Below are 21,586 nucleotides of genomic sequence, written 5' to 3' on the forward strand. Positions count from 1 at the left end.
TTGTCTTAATAAACACTTCTTGTCCTCTTCACTTAAGGATTCAAGATAAATGCCTTCATTAGTCAACTTCTGGACTGAAGTCTTTGCTTCTTCCAGTACTTTTTCAACGGATAGCTCTCTGATTGATCCAAATGTAGCTTCTATTGCTGGACAAAGATCTACTATTGTTGTAGCAGATGCCTGGATGCCATTGTTTAATGACCCAAGTGGCTTCAACAGTAGACTTACAAGAGAGAGAATAGCAATAGTCTTCTCTGAATGCAGTAGCAAAAGTAATCCACCAGCCTCACTACTTAGCTCCATCCCATCTTGGTAGATACTTTCCAAAGCCAGTAATAAAGGCTGGACTAATTTTAAGACAACAGCCAAGGATCGCTCATGAGAAAGCCAGAGGGCTTTCCCAGGTTGGACTAATTTGAACTTCAGTCCCAGTGTATCGTCTATATTTTCCAAGATATTCAGTCTTTTGGGATTCTTGCTGAAAAAAAGAATATAATGAAGACATTACATTTATAGATTTTTAAATTTTTTTTGAAGAGTCTGCAGCTTGTATTAGCACTAGTTGGAGTAGATGGCCTCTGCAGTGTGTATAGGAGAGATTAGGGTTACGCTTTTCTCTGAGCAAAGCTTGTGCTCCACCATGTCTTCCAGAGAAGTTTGCAGCTCCATCAAATGCACAAGCAGCCATTGGTTTTGGGTCCCATTGACAAGTATTTAACTCTTCTAAGATGTGGGTTGTCACAGATGCAGCCAATCTGTCTTCTATAACTTGAATATCTAGAAATGCATCTACTGGCCTACCACTGACATCAAGATAACGAACACAATGACTTAATACTTGATGACCATTTGCACTGGTGCATTCATCAGCCATGTATGCAAATTTTTTGAATGTGGTGAGAGAGTTCTTCACTTTTTCAACTGTTGAGTCCTTCACTGTTGCACCGCATGCTTCTAGCCAGTCAGTTGAGTTTCTTGCAGAAAGATAGTGAGCATTTGCTGGTCTTGTTTGGAAGCAATGTTCAACTTCAGGATGAACAAGTGACAATGCACTTAACATTGGCCTCCAGTTTGTAGTGTGTGGTATCTCTTGGCTAAATAGAAAGTATGATGTCACAGCCATGTTTGTTCACATGAACTGTGTTGTGTCTCCAGCATTCTTAACAGCCTCATTAACACACACCGGTGTTGTCATTGGTCAGTGGAGACTCAGAGTTCAGAGCTGCTTTCACATGAGTTCACCTCCCAGCTGGGGGGCAAGAAGGCACCTTGCTCGTTCCTCCAGCTGCTCATTGTTCGCTCTGGCCACTGTTGTTCGCTGTGCCACCGTTCACTCCATCGCTCTGTTGCCAATGGCCCTGTGCTGTCACCTTCTGCTGCTACCTGCCACTGTGACCTCTGCGAGTTGGTCTCATGAGGTTCCACCCAGCTCTCAGTGATTTCAGCTGAGCTCTCAGTGGGGGAACCTCGCTGCTAGTGCAGACTGGGCTGTCTCTTCCACAGAAACACTGTCCCACAGCAGGTCTAAGCGCTTAGACCTGATCATCAGTGATTTCAGCTGTTGTGGTCACTTAACAGAACAAAAGACTATCTGTGGAGCCTAATCAGCTCTGTCTTTAAACAGTGGAGAGGGGCAGGTCAAATAGTACTTCTGACTCAGGCAGACCATCAAGCAAAACACCTGTCCCCACCCTCTCTCTTTATGCCCTCAATCAGCAGAGGCTAAGTACAGTTCTACTGCCCTTTACTCATACAATAAGAATAACAACATTTCTTTACCCCCCGCATTCAAGTGATTTGTAACCCAACCCCAGCCAAAATCTATCACTTGGGCAACACAGCTCTGTTTGCTGGATACCTAGGTAGATTAGGTGTGAATGTAAATACAATCTGGTCCTGAAGCCTTTCCCCCCAGCCCCCAGCTCATCACTAGCTGTCAGGGAGAGCTCATTTAGGCTTTGCTTACAAATCATAATTTGAAATTATTAGGTTGGCCAACATCACCGAAATGAATGCACTGACATGGTCATAAAAACAACAGCTGTATAAGGAAGCTAGTCTATGTTCATACTTTTCAAATCTATTATACATTTTCAGATACATGTATTTTATCATACACTGTATATGCTTTTAAAGTGTGTATTAATGTTTCAATTTCAATTCACATTTCCAAACAATCACTAAATTGGCAACATTGCATGTAACTAGTTCACAGAACTCGTGTGTGTGTGGGGGGGGAGGGGGGGTGTTGGGGAAATTCACGGGGGGTAAACACCCCCATAGGGGGGTGTAGGGAAATCCCCAAACCCAAGTAAATGTGAGAAAAGCAGGGCAACATTTCAAAGAGGGAGTATTTTTAAATGTTTCCTTGGCAAATGTTAGTCAAGATTTCTCTTTAAAAACTACATGGACTATTCAAAGGTCCCTGGAAGAGTTACTGTGCTAAAAGTGGAGCCTAAATCCAATGACCGAAGTCTGACAGAGGGTTGAGTACTGTTTAAGTGCAAATTTCAATACAAACTTAACTAAGGGGTTACCACCGATGCCTTCATAATTGTTACATACAGCATTGCACAGCAATATAGTAGGGTCCAATTCAGCTCCTTTTGAACTCAATGACATCAAATCTTCAACTTCAGTGGGAGTTGGATCAGAACATTAGTTCTTATTTGCACCCAAAATCTGTAGAACAAACCTGTGAACTATCCCCTAATAATCACAGCTCTGGCACAGTTTGCAAAACAAAAGAACTTTGCCCTGGGAGATTACATTTTCAAAATCACATGTAGTTTGTTGATTCCTTGATCTTTGTTGTGTAATTTTTCTTATTATTATTTCTTATTATTGTGGCTTCCCCATCAAGCTTTTCTTGACAGTTATGAATCAATATGTTGCTCTCCAAGAAACAGATTCTGAAGAATGTTAAAAAGGGTTTGAGTCTGTCAGTCAAATTTACTCTAGAATGAGGGGGGAGGGCGGATAAATTTTAAAAAATCTGTTTCTAGGCAGATCTTTGCTGTTTTTCCATAAAATTTATGAAGAAGAACTAAGGTATAGGAGAACTGTCTACTAATGAAAAGTGAATATTGCATTTATTTAACATTCTGGACCACATTCCGCTGTCAGCTTCGTCAGTCTAAATCTGGATTAACTCCACTGATCTTAGTGAAGTTACTCCAGATTTACACCAGTGTCACTGGGAGCAGAAGTTGAGCCAGTGTTATTTAACTAACTTTGCATGATGTATAGCTGCTAACAAGACTTTTGTAGGTGCCTTGGGCCTATTCTTGTACGGTTACCATACGTCCGCATTTTCCAGGACATGTCTGGCTTTTTGGTTCTTAAATCACCGTCTGGGAGGAATTTTTAAATATCTAAAAACGTCCAGGATTTTGCCATTATTATTTTTCCGCAAAGAAGAGTTGATCATTCAAGAAAGAGAGTGAATGTTGATCATTCGAGAAAGAAAGTGAATGTTGATCATTTGAGAGAGTGCCTGCTTTTTCCCCCTAGCTCCCAGTGCTTGCGCCACAAAACAGCTGTTTTGCGCGGCTGGGAGGGAGGGGGGAGAAGGGGGAACGCAGTGCACTCAGGGGAGAAGGAGGGGCCAGGACAGGGATTTAGGGAAGGAGTCCAATGGGGCAGGGAGGGGCTGAAAAGGGGGGGGGAAGGGGCGGAGTTGGGGCAGGCCAGGGGCAGGGCTTGCACAAGGAAATAGCCTCCGCCCCGTGGAGTGTCCTCATTTTTGCGTGTTCAAATATGGTAGCCCTAATTCCTGGCTCCTATCAACTTTAGTTGATCAGGTTTGGGCCCTTTGAGATCCTCAGATAAAGGGCAGTAATAGTAAATGTAATTATTATTATAACAGAGTTGGGTGGTCTTCAGTGCCATTGGCCTCACGAAATACTTGTAAGAGGTGTGAGATCCAAATGCTCCCTGGTAGATGTATCCTGTTGCTGAAGTGGTAGTCAGAGCCTTGGAGACATTCTCCAGGGCCTAGTAGTCCTGCTAACCAGAAGAGACCAAAATGTACCGCTAGACACCCTCTAGGTTGTGATGTGATAGGATGAGATGGTAGGAAAGGGTTGATGTGCTTGGACCTGCCTTTCTATTTTTATCTTTCTTCTTGTGTGTGATTTAAAAAATGCCTAGAGCTAGGGATAGGCGCTTTTAAATATGTGTGACTGAAACAAATTAATGTAGGTAAGCAAAGTGGGGAAGCAGGAGGTGGAGGAGAGAAGTAGCCTGGGGTAACCTGTGACTGGTCAGAAAAGATGGGCTGACAGGAAGGGGTTCTCCCCTGCCCAGAGGTTGGTCTTCTTCCTCCTCATCTCCTGTGCATTGAATGAGAGAGGAAGGTTAAGGGGAATTCTTCCACTCCTCCCCTTCCCACTGGGTAGGGGAAAGGAGGATACAGGGAAGCTGTAGTCCACACATTCTCCTTTGCTTTCGTCCTCAGTCGTCCCTCACTTCACCAACTCAATCCCACTTCCTCTCACTTCTTACCCCATTCCTCTTCTCCCACTCTAATTCTATGACTGAGTCTCTACTGCCCCTTATCATCTACTCCTCACCCCATCCTGCCTGCCTGCGTTCTTATGTAGGGTGCCCCCAGCACCCCTGACTCCGAGTGCCTGACACACACAGTCATTCTAGGCTATTATTTGCACCGCAGCAGCACCCACAGATCCCACTCCAGACCAGGGCCCCACCGTGCCAGGCACGGTACAAACCCACCGTTCCTGCCCCATAGCATTTACATTGTCTCCTGCTCCTGCAGCTGGCCCGGCATGGCGCCCTGTTGGCCTTGCCCAGGGGGTCAGCATGGGCGCAGGGGTCTGCCCACCCAGAACCAGCTGCAGGAGTGGGGACCAAGGCACCTTCATGCATGTTATCTTCACACGGGCGGACAGGGACGTAGCTTCCCCATTTGACAGATGGGGGAGCTGGGGCGCAGATCCCCAAAGGCAGGTGTTTGCCTTCAGTGGGAGTAAAGCACCTAAACACCTTGAAGGATCTTGGCCAGGGAGATTAAGTGACATGCTCAAGGGCACAGAAAGAGGCAGAGCCAGAGATTTGTTTGCAACCCAGATCTGCGACCCAGCCACAAGGCATCTCCCTTACTCCCGCTTCTCCCCTCCTCTCTCCCCTCAGAGCACAGGCAGGCTGCGGCCGGGGGCTCCGTCCTCTCCCCGCAGGCAGCGCGCAGACGCGCAGGGGCAGCAGACGCCTTGCTCCAATTTTGAAACGTCCCCTGTGCGCCTGCGCTCCCGCTGCTGCCTGTTGCCCGTGCGAGGCTGGCGCTGGGCCAGGCGCGGCGGCCGGGCTGTCACGGCCTCTCCCTCGCTCCAATTGGACGCCGCCTGCCTGATTGGTGGGGCTCAGCCCCCAGTCACCAGCCCCTGCCTTACCAATAAGCGGGCTCAGTGCGCAGGGATCCTGTTTCACGCGCTGCGGCAGCCTAGTAGCTGCAGTTTCTGCCTTGGGAAGCCAAAGTGTCCGGCGTGTACTGTGCGTTCATCCATCATGCTGCGCATGCTGCTGCTGGCCCTGCTGAACCTTGGAAGGCAGCTCAGCCCATGCTGGGGCTGTCAGCTGCCCTCAGACTGGAGACCCTTGAGTGAAAGCTGCAGGGCTGAGCTGGCAGAGATCATAGTGTATGCCAAGGTGCTGGCACTCCACCAGGAGATGTACAGCATGTATAATTACCTGCCCTGGCAATATGAAGCCAGCGAGGGGGGGCTCTTTTACTCGGCTGAGATAGAGATGCTGTGTGACCAGGCTTGGGGAAGCATGCTGGAAGTCCCTGCAGGCTCTAGGCTTAACCTCACGGGACTGGGCTACTTCTCCTGTCACTCCCACACAGTCCTGCAGGATTACGCTTACTTCTTCTTTCTCAGGTGAGTACAAACGTGTGGACCATGCCCTGCTTGAGAACAAGCGAGAACATTTTCTCGTTCATAAATGCGCTGCACTTCTAGAACACTTTCACCCCAGCATCTCCAAGCACTTTGTGTGCAGCTGAATCTCTAGAGCTTCTCCAAGCCAAACAAAAGTTAGTCCGGTATGTTTTCTGTAACTAAAATACATCGGGAGCCACCAGAAATGACTCAATATTGTATAGTGAGTGAATAAAAGCAAAAGTTCTCTGGTGTGTAACTATATCATGGATGAGCCTTGTACATTTCTGTTAGAGATAATAGTACGAGCTGCAGCAAGTCTCGTCTCTTTGGATAGTGGAATTTCATACTTATTGTTGCTCAGGTAGGTACAAATTCACCTAGCAGAGAAGATGTGAGTGTTACACATTTCAGAGGAGAATACTTTCTATTGTGATTTTTCTTGGAAGGAGTGGTGCTTAATTAGTGCTTTCCTAGACTACAGAAAGTAGAAACAAACATGTTCAATTTACTTGAAATCTAGGGTGTGTGACAGATATATCTATAAATGATTTTATGACCTCAACAAAAATCAAACAATGCATTTTACTATAGCTTGATTATAGTTGTTGTGGTTTGGATCTTACATTTCCAGTGTTTGATATTTACAGTGTTCTGTAAATTTTAATCCTCTGTCAGTTTCTTTGATGTGAAGTACTGTATAACTAGCCAGCTGAAGTGTGAAGACTGGTAAATGCACCATGATCTATACAGACAGTTTGGAAAGTTGTGCATCCGATGAAGTGAGCTGTAGCTCACGAAAGCGTATGCTCAAACAAATTTGTTAGTCTCTAAGGTGCCACAAGTCCTCCTTTTCTTTTTGTAGAATGTTTTTGACAGACAAGTTGGTATGTTCATGGAGGATAGGTCCATCAATGGCTATTAGGCAAGATGGTCAGGAACACAACCCCATGCTCTGGGTGTCCCTAAACCTCTGACTGCCAGAAGCTAGGACTGGATGAGAGGACAGCTTACTCAATAAATTGCCCTGTTCTGTTCATTCCCTCTGAAGCATCTGGCACTGGCCACTGTCGGAAGACAGGATACTGGGCTAAGAGGACCATTGGTCTGACCCAGTATGGCCATTCTTATGTTCAGATTTAGAACTGAGCATGTTACTGTTTTTTTCCGACTTGAGATAGAGGGTATAAAGTTTTTCAAACATTCTAGCTAATAATGGAGAGGCAAATCAAGTTATCTTTTGAAAACTAAACTCAGTAAAAGTGATTTTTTCCCCCTCACAATATCTGTTTTAGAAGCCTGCAGCAGATAAAATACTAAACGATGAAGCACCACTTTCTAAAGAAAAATAAACATCCCAGCAGATGGCATTTGTTCCCATCTTGTTAATTTTTGCTCAGTGATTTGTGGTATTAACTTCTTACAGCGATCTTGCTCATTTACAAACCATGGTAATGTCTTTCATGACCAAAAAGATACAGCATTTCAAACAATAATTTGGTATTCCTGTGCACCAGATTTATTTTGAGCTGTTATTTAGCTGTGTACAGCTCAGCCTCTTTGTTTCTGTGAGACCAAAGTAGGTACACTAGATTCTGGTCAGTTTTACAGACTGGATAGGTGCCAGTGTCTTTTCTCTCAAAAGTTTGGCGCATGGATTTAGCTCTGATCCCCAAGTATTTACTTACTTTTGCTCTTCTGGGTACCAGCCAAATCCTCATTTTAAGGTCATCAAAATAATAAGAAACTATAATGTGGGAATAAAGCCATCGCAGTGAACCTTTAAATACAAAAATATTTGTGAAATTCACTCAGTACTTGTTTAGAAACACTCAGTGTATCTCAGACCAGGGGAGTGGTGGCAGAGAAGCATAACAAAACGGGTTTTGATGGTGTCTGCTAATATCTCTAAAAGCTAATTTGTATTAGTTATTAATGGATTATTTTAAATTGTGCCCATCTAGATCTGTGAGTACCTGGAAAGAAATGGCAAACTGAAGCATAGAAAAATCAAACAATACCCAAAATATAGGACTATCCCAAATTATGCCTCCAGTCGTGCAATGGGCCCTTGGTGGGAGGACCCCTGTGCCCATGAGGAGCCCAGTTGACATCTGTGTGGTTGCAGGGTCCTGCCTGTGTGGAACTCATTACAAATTTAGAGCCTATTGGGCAGAACCGCTGCTAGTGTACAATGCTGTCATGATAGCAGGTGTCATGGACCAATGGCTGTTTACACCCTCTATGAATATATGCCTAGGAGTCTCCTGCCACCCAGTGTAGCCCATTCAGGCAACAGTCCTGGTATAGGCGAGAAACACAACAGAAATGGGGGGGAAATACCCCATGATTTGACATGCCGTAAGTACTATCTGATTTTTGTTTCAGAATGGATGAGAATTATAACCTCCTTCCTCACGGAGTAAATTTCCAGGATGCAATATTTCCGGACACACAGGAAAACAGAAGGATGTTTTCCAGTCTCTTCCAGTTTTCCAATTGCTCTCAGGCGCAACATGTCATAACTTTCTCCAGTGACTGGGAGATTCAAGAGGACAACAGGGTAAGCCGCAGTGGGTAGGTGTATCCCCACGTCACTTGCAAACACAAGTGTATGGAATATACAGCAGTTGCAATTGATGGTAGCTTTCTTTTAGATGGTCATGTAATGTTTTAACATAACATGGTATTGCCACAAGCGGACTCTCTGCTCTGGTCTTATCTGAAATATGAACTTGAATGTTCCAAGTGAGAGATTGTTTCAGCCAGTGTTTTCTGTATTATGAAGCTTCTATCCTCACTCTTGCTGGCACCAAATCTATGTCCTTGATTGGGCCACCCTGCACTCTGAAAGAACACACTTTTAGTAAGCAAAGTCTCAGATGCAGATAAGGTGACCACATGTCCCGATTTTAGAGGGACAGTCCTGATATTTGGGGCTTTTTCTTATATAGGCTCCTATTACCCCCCACCCTCTGTCCCGATTTTTCACACTTGCTATCTGGTCATCCTAGATGCAGATACCACTGGTGGGTGTGTCTACAATGGCTTTTGGCCTTTGCGGGAGGGGGCGGACACATGTGTCACTTTCAGGTTTAAAATAAACAGGGAAAATACTTTGTTAGCAGTTTTGGTGGGGACAATTCATGCTTATTTACAGAATTAACACTTTTGGATTATGTTCTTTCTGCCAGTGCTGATAGTTTTATGAAGTTGGTGGTTTCTCCAAGGAGCTATGAGAATTGTAACTGTCTCTCTAGCTTAGGAATGACTGGACATTTGTCACTGGTTGTAACTTCTGTCATGTTGATTCATGCAAGGTTGACAAAACAGCACTGTTTACAAGTAGGAGAAGGAGCTCTATTGCCTTGTTCGGGAGAATGATGGTAGAAGGTCAATAGCCAATTGAAGGTCTCTTATTTACAAGCTGGCTCAGAGCCAGCATAGGAAGTTTTAGCTCCCAGTTTTCCAGCTGGCCAGTGGTGCAAAATAATCAGAACACCACTCAGGTAACCATCAGGTGGAATTTTTATAGAACTAGTGGGGGTTTAACTGCTTAACCCTAATTTTCAATCATGTATTTGGGATGGGCTATAGAAATCAGGTGTTTTTTTTTTTTTAAGAGGGTGGGGATGATTTATCCTACAAACAGACCCCATACTTACAGAAATATAAGGACAGAAGATAGGACAGGCTTGTAGTCAAGGCACAGGGCTGGGAATCAGGATAGTCTAGACCCGAACCTGCCTCAGTTTCTCCATCTGTAAATTGTGGGGAATATTTACAGGTTATAAAACACTTTGAGATTTGCCATGCAAGGGTGTAAATCCACCCACACTGGGAAAGCCTTGCTGGTCCTCTGCTGCAGATCAGGGATCTGGATTTGAGCAGATAGGGGATAGCTTCTACGTTCAGACTCCAGTCTGAACCTCCTCAGAGACTGAGATGTTTGCAGGCACGGTATTGATTTGGACCCAACTCTACAATTAATTAATGGGGAGGGAGGTTTAACTGAATTTTCAACCCTGCAAAGGCTGCTTGGGGTGAAAGTTTGGCAGCAAGGAAGGAGGTGAAGGGCAGTTTATTCAACTTGTTTCACCCATCCCTGTTAATACAGGGGGATAGTGCAGGGGGACTGGGAGCTGCATTCTCCAGCCCCCAATGGCCACTTGGCATGCAGGGGAACGCTGTGGGCATAAATTTTGCCGAGGTGGCTCCTACACCAGCCACGCCAGCACTGCTCCAGGTAATGAGAAAGCAGTGTTTCAAAGTGGGTGGGGGCATATCCAGGACAGTGAAGGGAACGGAGTGTGACAGAGAAGAGCTCATCTACACCATGTCCTCCAGTGGCCCCTGTACAGCCCTTAGTACAGCCAGAGCCTGAATCAAGGAGCAGCAACAGCCCCCTAGTTGCCACTGGGTCAGATATAGTGGAGAATCAGGGCCTGAATCGCTTTGGTCAGAAAAAGCTCTTGTCAGCACGGCCTGTATTAAAAACTGTTTTGATATGACCGTGCCACACCATTTTCCACGTGCCCTAGAAGAGTAGCTCCAACTCAACGTGACTTCCCTGGTGTAGCACTTGGCTATGCCAGCAGTGAATCTGGCCCGTTCACTTTCATGGAAGTCACAAGGCAAAATCCCCAAAGGCCACTTGGGGAAACTTAGAAACAAATGTAGCAAAAGTATGTTTCAGCTGTTGTGCTCTCTGACCCTTTGCAGCTGTGAGCAGCTTCCAGAGTGGAATTATTTTAGCTGCTTGCTTTACAGGTTTGGACTGAGATTTTTATCCATGCTTAGTAGATAAATTCTGTCCAGTTAACAGGCACCTTGTCTCCCATCCACCTCCCTTTACAATAAAAAGTAAAAGCTTCCTTTGCACAATTTAAAAGCCATCCAGGCTGGCCTCTCTCATTCATCTGGGGTCCCCTAATGTCTCTGTTCTCCAAGCTGAGTGCTGGTTTCCCTTTGAACTGTCCCTTCAGGCAGGCGTTCCCCACCCTGGGGAAGGGCTGCAGTTACGTGGAGGTGTCGGGTTCATCCTGACTCCTTCATGAAAAAGGAGGAATAGCAGTGTCTACTTCCAAAGGCAGTACCTGATCTCCTCTGTTGACTGCATGTTTAGGCCTTGTGTACGCTACCGCTTAAGTCAATGCAAGTTATGTCACTCGGGTGTGAAAAAACCGACCTCTGAGCGAAGTAACTTGCATCGACTTAATGTGGTGTCCACACCACGCTATGTCGGCGGTAGACGCTCTCCCGCTGACACAACTTCTGCCTCTCGTTGAGATGGATTAATTACATTGACAGGAAAGTGCACTTCCATTGACGTAGCGTGTCTTCACCAGACACGCTTAATTGATGGGCTGCAGCGCGGTAGTGAGGAAAAGCCCTTAGTGTCTTCTTCACTTCTTCCCCATATCAGACAAATGCCATGCCTGTGATTTCCCCGTTGTTCTCTTCCGCTTCCCTCAGTTGTACTCATCCTACCAAAATCCAAACTATTTCAATTTCCAAATCCAGCCAGCTGAGCAACCTCTTGCTCTCTTTTAAACTGAAAGGTGCTATATATGCTGATTTCCCATTGCAGTGAATGAGTGAGTTTTCAGGAAAAATGGATATTGCTCCTTTAAGCTTTTAAAAGTAAAAAATTATAAAGGTGCTCCCGGAGGGGGAAGGAGGCAACACAACAGGGGACTGTCTCTGTGACACTGTCAGGCTTTAGGATTCCTATGTGGAGGTACAGAGTTATTTTCTGGACTCACCCTGTTAGTCAGACCAGAGAGATCTCATTAGCTGATTTGCATTAGTGTAAATGGCTACACAAGGTGCAGGGCAGTGGAAATCAGGCACCAAGGGTTTCTCTGAGGTAACTGAGAGCCTGTCAGGGAGAAGTCATGGGAACAACCAGCCTTGAGGGAGGCTTGGGCTAAGGTCTATGTTGAAGTGTTAGTCACAAACCTGCACGCAGGCAACCTGGGATTCTGGTCGCTCAGCCTTGGATTCTCGGCAGCAAGGCTCTTTGGCAACACCCCAGTGGCTGAGCAGCCCTTTTTAGTTCACCAGTGCTCATTCTAGTAAGGGAAAGGGTTAGAAAACATGACCTAAACGTTGCCTGCCCAACTTTAATTTGCCCAGTTCACCACAACTGGGGGGATCATCCACACACCAGGCATTCTAAAAGAAAAACAAGATCTCACTGTGGTGACATGGACAGACTCTAGTGGACAGCGATAACACATCAAGACCTGAAAGACATACAGCATTAATTGCAACGGAAGCTACTAAATATAGGATTGACATAGCTTCCCTTAGTGAAACCAAACTTGCAGTCGAAGGGTCCATAAAGGACCCTCCGGAGATGGCTACATCTTCTTTTGGAAAGGGAAACCAGCAGAGGAAGACCGAATTTATGGCATTGTTGCTGTTAGAAACAGCCTCCTGAAATCACTGAAAGACCTAGCTGTGGGCAAAACTGAATGCCTAGTGACTCTACAAGTTCCCACTGGAAATTCATGCTTTGCAGCTCTTGTCAATGCTTATGCTGTAACCATGAACAGTACAGAAGAAATCAAAGAACAGTTCTATTCTGGTTCAATTATGTCATTCTACTCCTAGGGGAAACAAACTCATACTACCGGGAGACTTTAATGCCAGAGTCAGAAAAGACAGAGAGGCTTGAAGTGGTGTAATAAAGAACAGTGGAGTTGGAAAAATGAACAGCACTGGTCTTCTGCTACTCAGCAAGTTTGCTGAGCATGAGCTCATGCTTGCTTCAAGCTTTAGGAAAGCAGACAAATACAAAACTTCATGGATGCATCCAAGATCAAAGCACTGGTCTCTGACTATGTCATTATATGGCAAAGAGATATCGGGGACATCACAATCACGAGAGCCAAGCAAGAAGCAAACAATTGGGCTGATCACAGGAGGATTGGAGCCATTTTATTTCACTGAGGGGCAACAATATGGAAACTTAAAGAATGCTGAACAGATTTAAACTGAAACTGAACATAGCAAAGTTGAGACATTGATTTAATCAAGACAAACTGAGGGGAAAAAAAGGAAAAATTTGATAGTATTACATCCTCACCCAAGGACACACCCGAAAAGTGGAATATATTCACATCAGCCATCCTTCAAGACTTGGAAGACAGCACCAGGATAGGTTTGATGAAAATGATTTAAATAAAAAAAGATCCTTTAGGAAAAGAACAATGTGTTTATGTGTTGACAAAACAGCAAAGAATCAGTATCAAAGAAGGGTAAAGTCAAATACGGCTTCATGTTCTTCAGGATAACTGGTGGGAAAAAAGTAGAAATACAACCTTACACCAATACAAACAACGTAAAGTTGTTTTATGACTCACTGAAGGCCATTCAAGGGCCATCGAAACGGACCAGCTCCATAAAGGTGTTCAGATGAATCTACCTTAATGAAGAAAAAGAGAGGCATCTCTGAAAAATAGGGGCTGCTCTTCGCTGAGCTACTCAACCATCCCTCTACTGTCAACCAACAAGTGCTAGAGGAACTAACCCAGCACCCCATACATGAAGAAATTGCCCAGTTGCCTACCGTTGAGGAAGTGCAAAAAGCTATCAAACAAATGAAATCAGGTAAATCACCAGGCAAAAACAGCATGCCTGCTGAAATCTTTAAACTTGCGGGCCCCAAAACTTTCATCTATACAAAATTATTAGGGATATCCTGAGAAACTGAGAAAATTCCTCAGGATTTTAAAAATGCAATCATAGTTCCACAATAGAAAAATAAAGGCAACAAATCTGACTGTGGCAACTACCTGGGCATCTTCCTGCTATCTGTAGGTGGCAAAATCCTCAGTCGTACCTTGCTCAATTGGCTTGTCAAAATAGTATCAGAAAAGCTTCTATGAGAGACCCTATGTGGGTTTAAATCAGGTCGGAGCATCATAGACATGATTTTCATTGAGAGAGAGAGACTCAGGAACAATGCATAGAACAAAACACAGAACTCTATGCTCTCTTCATTGATCTAAAAAAGAATTTGCAATGGTGAGCAGAAATGGCCTGTGAAAAATTCTTGAAAAGTGTAGCTGCCCCACCAAATTCGTTCTCATACCTCAATTCCACAAAGACATGACTGGGCAAATACCCTCTGTAAACCATTCCCCATATCCAAGGGGATGAAACAAGGCTGTGTGCTGGCACCAGTCCTCTTTGGTCTCTTCTTTGCAGCCGTTCTAAATTACACAACTGACAAAAGGGCATCTACATAAGGTACAGAACCTTCAAAAGGGCATCTACATAAGGTACAGAACTGATAGAAAACTCTTCAGTCTCCAAAGGCTTGCTGCAAAAACAAAATTCCGTGAGGAACTCATATTTGAAGCTCTTTTTGTGGATTATGGTTCCCTACTTAATCATAGTGAAAAGTGACTGTTTACACTTGACAGGTTCTAAGAGGCCACTAAACAGTTTGGACTCACCGTCAGCTTGGAAAAAACTGAAGTCCTCTTCCAACCAGCCTTGGCAACCACTACCACTGAACCAAATATCCATTGGTGGTAAAGAACATCAATCAATCACTTTACATACCTTGGCAGTACTACTTCAAGTGATGGTTCCCTGGGTCAAGAAATATCAAACAGAACACGAAAGGCAAGCCAGGCTTTTGGAAGACTTAACCATAGGATACTCAACCAGCATACCATCAAACTGTCAACAAAACATGATATCCATTGCAGCAGTGATAGCATCCTTTCTATATGGGTGTGAAATACGAACAGTTTACCGCAGACACATCAAGCAACTTGAAAAATGTCACATGCGCGCTCTCTGCTCTGTTCTGAGGGGCCACTGGCAAGACCAAGCATCAAACATTAACATCCTTGAAAAAGCCAGAACAACCAGCATGGAGCCAATGAGTATCAAAACTCAGCTTATATGGAGAGGTCATGTTATCAGAATGGACAATGGTACACTCCTGAAAATAGCCATCTGTGGTGAGCTGAAACTGGGAAAGCCCTACAGGGTCAGTCAACGTAAACGTTTCAAAGACACCTGTAAGCAGAATCTCAGCTCACGATGCATAAATATTGATACCTTCGAAGACATAGCCAAGGACAATCCTGAATGGAGAGCAACCCTCAATTAACAAACACTTTGAGAAAGACAGAAATGAAAAACCAGTTGAGAAGGGCCAACCGTCACACCAAGTCTTCAGTGGGAGCCTGCCCATTCCTACGTGTAGGCTTGGCAGAATTCGATTTTCATTTATTTATTTGCAATTTCAATGCTTAATATAGATTTCAATTTATTTTTATTTTTACAGATGTGGGCCATTAAGGAGGGGGTAGAGATGGGGTTGGGGTTAGGGAAGCGCTGGCAGTGGGGCTGCATTCCTGGTCTCCCAAGGTGTGGGGAGGCTGCATTCCTGGTCCCATGGAACAGAGACCCCAGCCCAGGACTGTAAGGAGGAAGACAAGCCCCTGGCTGCATGGGAGGCCACCCTGTTGCCGAACAGCTCCTGCCCGGGGATGGCCCCTCAACTCCTGGCTGGTGAGTGCGCGAGCGGGGCTATGACAGCAGAGCTGCAGAATGCTCCCTGCACAGCCACAGGGCTGCTGGCATCCGATCCCTGCAGGCACAAGAAGTGACGTTGGGCAAGCTGCTCTTGGGCCGACTGTTACCGATGGATATTTTTTTTTCCGTTGATTTCAGCGTGTCAGCTGAAATCAACGTTTACTGACAGATACCGATTTAAATCTAATCCTGCCAAGCCTACCTTTGTGACATCTGTTCGCGATCTTGCTCCCTGCAGATCGGATTGCTTAGCCACAAGAGAATGCACGAGATGCTGTGACATCGTTGTCAGATAGGATGGACAGCCATAAAGTCCTGCCTCAGGGCATTGCTTCTCAAATCTCTGAGACAGCAGAATACCGGGAAATCATAGAATCATAGAATATCAGGGTTGGAAGGGACCTCAGGAGGTCATCTAGTCCAACCCCCTGCTCAAAGCAGGACCAATCCCCAATTAAATCATCCCAGCCTGGGCTTTGTCAAGCCTGACCTTAAAAACTTTTAAGGAAGGAGATTCTACCACCTCCCTAGGTAACGCATTCCAGTGTTTCACCACCCTCCTAGTGAAAAAGTTTTTCCTAATATCCAACCTAAACCTCCCCCACTGCAACTTGAGACCATTACTCCTTGTCCTGTCATCTACCACTGAGAATAGTCTAGAACCATCCTCTTTGGAACCACCTCTCAGGTAGTTGAAAGCAGCTATCAAATCCCCCCTCATTCTTCTCTTCTGCAGACTAAACAATCCCAGTTCCCTCAGCCTCTCCTCATAAGTCATGTGTTCCAGACCCCTAATCATTTTTGTTGCCCTTCGCTGGACTCTCTCCAATTTATCCACATCCTTCTTGTAGTGTGGGGCCCAAAACTGGACACAGTACTCCAGATGAGGCCTCACCAATGTCGAATAGAGGGGAATGATCACGTCCCTCGATCTGCTCGCTATGCCCCTACTTATACATCCCAAAATGCCATTGGCCTTCTTGGCAACAAGGGCACACTGCTGACTCATATCCAGCGTCTCGTCCACTGTAACCCCTAGGTCCTTTTCCGCAGAACTGCTGCCTAGCCATTCGGTCCCTAGTCTGTAGCTGTGCATTGGGTTCTTCCGTCCTAAGTGCAGGACCCTGCACTTATCCTTATTGAACCTCATCAGGTTTCTTTTGGCCCAATCCTCCAATTTGTCTAGGTCCCTCTGTATCCTATCTCTGCCCTCCAACGTATCTACCACTCCTCCCAGTTTAGTATCATCCGCAATGTCAGGTAGGGGGCGAGTTCTGACAAGAACAGCGTGTGCGCGATGGGAAGAGGGTGAGTGAGGAAACCTCTTGTTTACAGTCTCAGGTTCATTCCTTGTAGGGGGCCTTCTGAAATCCTAAATTTGCCTCTGGCCCTTCGTCTTACTTTTGATAGGTCTCTGGAGTGGACTTTTAAAGTTGTGAATTCAGTTGCACTGCATATTTATGTGAGTATTTACCTGATTTGCCATGTATATCTTTTTGGTGCTTCAAGTATAAGGCAGGTGCATCCAGTTGCAGGACTGGAAACGTGTATGCACATCTTTGGAAAATCTGGCTCTTTTTGACTGTCACTTAATGTAAGATCACTCCTAATGACTCAAGGGATGCACCTGAATGTATCTGAGTTGGGAACTTGGTTGAGGATCTAAGCTTGCATTGTGGATTTTTGTTATAGATCACACATACTCTTCTATGCCACTGTGTAGACTTGAAGGAAGTTGTACTCTGCATCCGTGCACAGAAAACGTTCATAACCATGTATTCAGTACATCCTTATTAAAAAAACTTTTAGGAATAAATTGTTGTCTTTCCTTTTCTCAGCTGTGCAGAATTTAAATCTAAAATGTATTTCTTTAACTGGACCTCACCCAGCTGCATAGTGTAAGTTACTTTGCAAAACTGACCAGGTGAACTTTGGAATTATCCTACCATTGTCTCATCAGGCAACTAATCAAATAGATCAGGCAATTGTCTCATCAGGCAACTAATCAAATAGATTAGTATTATGGAAGTCAGTGCCAGGCTTGTGTTGTAGGCCACAATTGGAACTCAGGTGACAGTTTCACATATGTGATTGTGGGGGGACATAGGAGGCAAAAGGTGTGTGGGAGGGGATCTCTGAAAAGAGGCGTAGTAAACTGAAGGATAGCCTACCATTTGCACTATGTGAAAGTGTTTTTCTTAGTCTACACTGCGGGGGGGGGGGAAGGATCGATCTAAATTACGCAACTTCAGCTACGTGAATAACATAGCTGAAGTCGACGTACTTAGATCGATTTACCGTGGTGTCTTCACTGCGGTGAGTTGACTACTGCCGCTCCCCCATCGACTCCGCCTGCACCTCTGATGGAGCTGGAGTACAGGAGTCGACGGGAGAGCTCTCGGGGGTCGATTTATCGAGTCTAGATGTGATAAATCGATCCCCACTGGATCGATCGCTGCCCGCCGATCCAGCGAGTAGTGTAGACATACCCTTAGAAACCACTTGGGCATGTAGTAGAGAGAACCCACTGTAAAGAGCCCAAACTTGGGTACGTCTGGTTGGGGATGAAGCAGAGACCTTCCTCCATGTGGGCCTGCCACTGTTGTTGTAATCTGGAATGACTGAAGGACACATGTTATCTATGGTTTTCAAACAGCCCTTGTATTCTCAGAACTTCACTCAAGTGGCTATACTCAGCACGAGGAGGAGCTGCAGTAGGTCGGGATGTCTTTTCTGTAGCAAGTTGCATTTGGTTTCTGTTGAGAGTAATTGGGCTTTGCTTTGACTCCTCCCAAAGACCACTCCCCTTCATGATGTTTGTCGATCTCCGGCAAAGTACCAACATGCTGCTGTACTTCTGGTCTGCTGTCATACCAATTTCCTCAACATCGCTCATCAAGCGCCAAACTCCAGGAAGGGCTTGTGGCCAGCGCTTCGGCTTCCGAGGCTGGATTTGTAAGAAGTTGCTATTTTTTTCTCCACTCTGCCAGGGGATGATATAGCCCTGCTGTAATTCCAGAACTGATGTAGGTGGAGATAATAATATATGTGGAAGTTCTGCTATTTTTCCTTTTAGTTACAATTTTAAGAAGTGATTGTTAGAATCGGTCCCTTTGCCCTCCCCCCCACAAGGCTGGAATATTTGCCTAGGAAAAGGAATCTTGCAGTCACACCAGTTTCTTATTATTTTAACGGGATCTGAGTATGCAAAAAATTAAAAAGTAATAAAACTCTCAATAACATTCTTAAAAGCTGCACACTTTTACTGTGCTCTCTTGTGGGCCCCCTCCGGGGAGAACCACAGATGTATCAAACAGTTGGTGAAATTTGACAACCCAATAAATAGACATACCAAACTGCTCCTGTATTGGCTCCAGAACAATCGCTAGCTCACTTCTGGCTCTAGAAACTGCCTCAAAAGGTCTCTTTTCATTTAACAAAACCCCACAAATAGTTCCCAGAACCTTGTATGTCACCCAGTCGCGTGCATTCTCAGAGATCTGGGCAGCCAAGGGCGATGCTGTCAGTAGCAGTCACTTTACGGCTACCTCGTGCCACTTGGTAGACCCAATCCTGTGAACCCTCACTCACACAAGTAGACCCAGTGACTTCAGTGAGACTCCTCACATGAGTCAGGGTCTGCAGGATTTGACCCTTACTCCCGGGGCCGCCCTTAGGATTTATGGGGCCCTACGCAGTATTATTAAACTGGTGCCCCTATGCCCGACTTGGGGCGCAGCCACCACTCCCATCCACGGACCCTCAGAAAAACTCCCCCGTGCAACCCCCCCTCCCCCCCCATTGCTGACACACACCGACCTTTGTATGCAGCAGACACTGCGGCAGCCCGGGGCAGGGAGCGGGAGGGATGAGGCAGCAAAGGATACTGAGGCGCCTGGCCCGCCTCACGGCAGTGGAGACTCACAATTCCCTGCAGAGATCCCGTACCCTCTCCCTCACACAGAATGCGCCGCACCGGCTCATTCAGCTCTGGGAATACGGCCCCTGCCTAAGGAGATTGCAGCGCGCGCTGGGTCTGTGGGAGCTGACCCGCTCTTACCTGCTGTCCTGGTGGTGCCCCAAATTTTCAGGTGCCCTATGCAGCCACGTATGCTGCGTGTGCCTAAGGACAGCCCTGCTTACTCCCTTCTCTAGGCTTCACTCAGTCTCCTCTTCATAACAGAGAATGTGACTACTCGGAATTTCTGTAAGTTTCCCATCTCTGTAGAGGAGGAACTCCTGGTGTGATCATAGTAACCAGAAGGCATTAAGTGGCTGTAGAAACTTTCTACCTGTACAAATGCCAGTGGCACACCACTGAAGCTCAGACGTCTAAGGGTATGTCTACCCTGCAGTCAGAGGTGTGACTGCAGCCCATGTAGACAGACCTGGGCTAGCCTTGATCTACCTACCTTGAATAACCATAGCAATGAAGCTGCAGCAGCAAGGGCCACACAGCCCTGCCTGGGACCCTGGGTATGTACTCGAGTGGCTAGCCCAGGGGTCGGCAACCTTTCAGAAGGGGTGTGCCGAGTCTTCACTTATTCACTCTTATTTAAGCTTTCATGTGCCAGTCATACATTTTAACGTTTTAAGAAGGTCTTTCTATAAGTCTATAATATATAACTAAACTGTTGTTGTAGGTAAAGTAAATAAGGTTTTAAAAATGTTTAAGAAGCTTCATTTACAATTAAATTAAAATGCAGAGCTCCCCCGGACCCGTGGCCAGGACCCGGGCACCGTGAGTGCCACTGAAAATCGGCATGTGTGCCATAGGTTGCCTACCCCTGGGCTAGCCCATGCTGCTGCGGCTTCACGGTTACGGTTATTCAAGATAGCTAGATGAAAGCTAGCTCAGGTGTGTCTACACATGCTGCAGTCACAGCTCTGATTGCGGTGTAGACATATCCTCACACGCCCTCATGCACTGACTTTAATTGGAGTTGTTCTTGCAAATTGGGAGCTAGTATTTGTCCTCGGGACTTTCATTCTCTGGCCGTGCACGTGGATAAGACACTGGGGTGGGTGTCAGGAGTCTTGGGGTGAAATCCTGGATCCACAAAAGCCAAGGAGAGTTTTGCCATTGATTTCAGTGGGTCCCGGATTTCACCCCTGTTTTTTGTTCCCAGCTGAGCCACTTTCTTGTGCAACCTTGGGTGAGTCACTTAACCTTTCTGCTCTGAAAAATGGAAATAATCGTCCTAATCCAACCCTGTAAAGTGATTTGAGATCTAGGGATATAAAGTGCTGCCTGTATGTTAAATATTTCTTTGAATTATTATTACGCTGAGATTTTAACTCCTGAGTTACTCACAGGAGGGCAGGAATAGCTCAGACTTTCAGTCGTCTTTCCATTTTGCTGAGAGTCTGCTGATCAATGCCTGATGACACACAATGCTTTCTTTACAAGCCAGGTTTCCCCCATTTTAAACATGGGAAATCCGAGAAGTGACCTGACATGTATCATTAAAGGGATCAATACGGATGCATTAACTTTGTCTTGAACAAGCTGTTAAAGTAGCAGGGGCCTGATCCAGAACCACTGATGTCAATGAGCATCTTTCCAGTGACTTCAATGAGCTTCCCATCAAGGCCTAGGGGAGAGAGAGAGATTCATCCCTGGAGTAAACCTTTAAAGTCCATGGTGTTGTACCAGAGATGGATTTGACCCCTTGTTTCTATGTATCTAGTGGGCTCTTTGCAGACTCAGTAGGACAGTTCAAGGCCACAAGGATTCTTCACAACCATAAGGGCTAGATATTTAATATTTATAAAATGAAAGCTTAAAAAGAAGCTGATTGTGACACCAGAGAAGTACTTGTACATTTCACCATGGAGAACCACTCAATCCAACATCTGGCCATAAGTAGAGACTACAGAATCTCCTTTAGTACTGCTCTTAATCAGTATCTGTTGTGTTGCTAATGAAACCAAACTTAAAGACGTCTTTCTAAGACACTGAGTAAATGATCATTTAGGAGTTGGTTGGGTTTTGCTGTTTAGACTTTCCCACACTCTATCCCAAAAGGAAGGCTTCTCATCTACTCAAAACATTTCAGGAGCAAGTTCAGTCCGAGTGCAAGTCTTGGGGTTTCCACTAGTGTTCCCTCTTAATTTTCCCC

The 21,586-nt window shown here is 45.5% G+C and overlaps 1 protein-coding gene across 1 annotated transcript in view; it reads left to right on the plus strand.

The window, feature by feature from the left end:
- The first annotated feature begins 5,376 nt into the window (after positions 1 to 5,376).
- The window catches only part of CCDC3 (coiled-coil domain containing 3), a 70,325-nt gene continuing 54,115 nt past the window's right edge, over positions 5,377 to 21,586 (plus strand). The window contains exons 1-2 of the mRNA XM_074952801.1: positions 5,377 to 5,900; positions 8,289 to 8,463. Of these exons, the coding sequence (XP_074808902.1) occupies positions 5,527 to 5,900; positions 8,289 to 8,463 (549 nt within the window). The 5' untranslated portion in view covers positions 5,377 to 5,526. The remainder of the gene's footprint in view (positions 5,901 to 8,288; positions 8,464 to 21,586) is intronic.

This window comes from Natator depressus, chromosome 1 (genome assembly GCF_965152275.1).
Source record: "Natator depressus isolate rNatDep1 chromosome 1, rNatDep2.hap1, whole genome shotgun sequence".
In the NCBI taxonomy this organism is placed as follows: Eukaryota; Metazoa; Chordata; order Testudines; family Cheloniidae; genus Natator; species Natator depressus.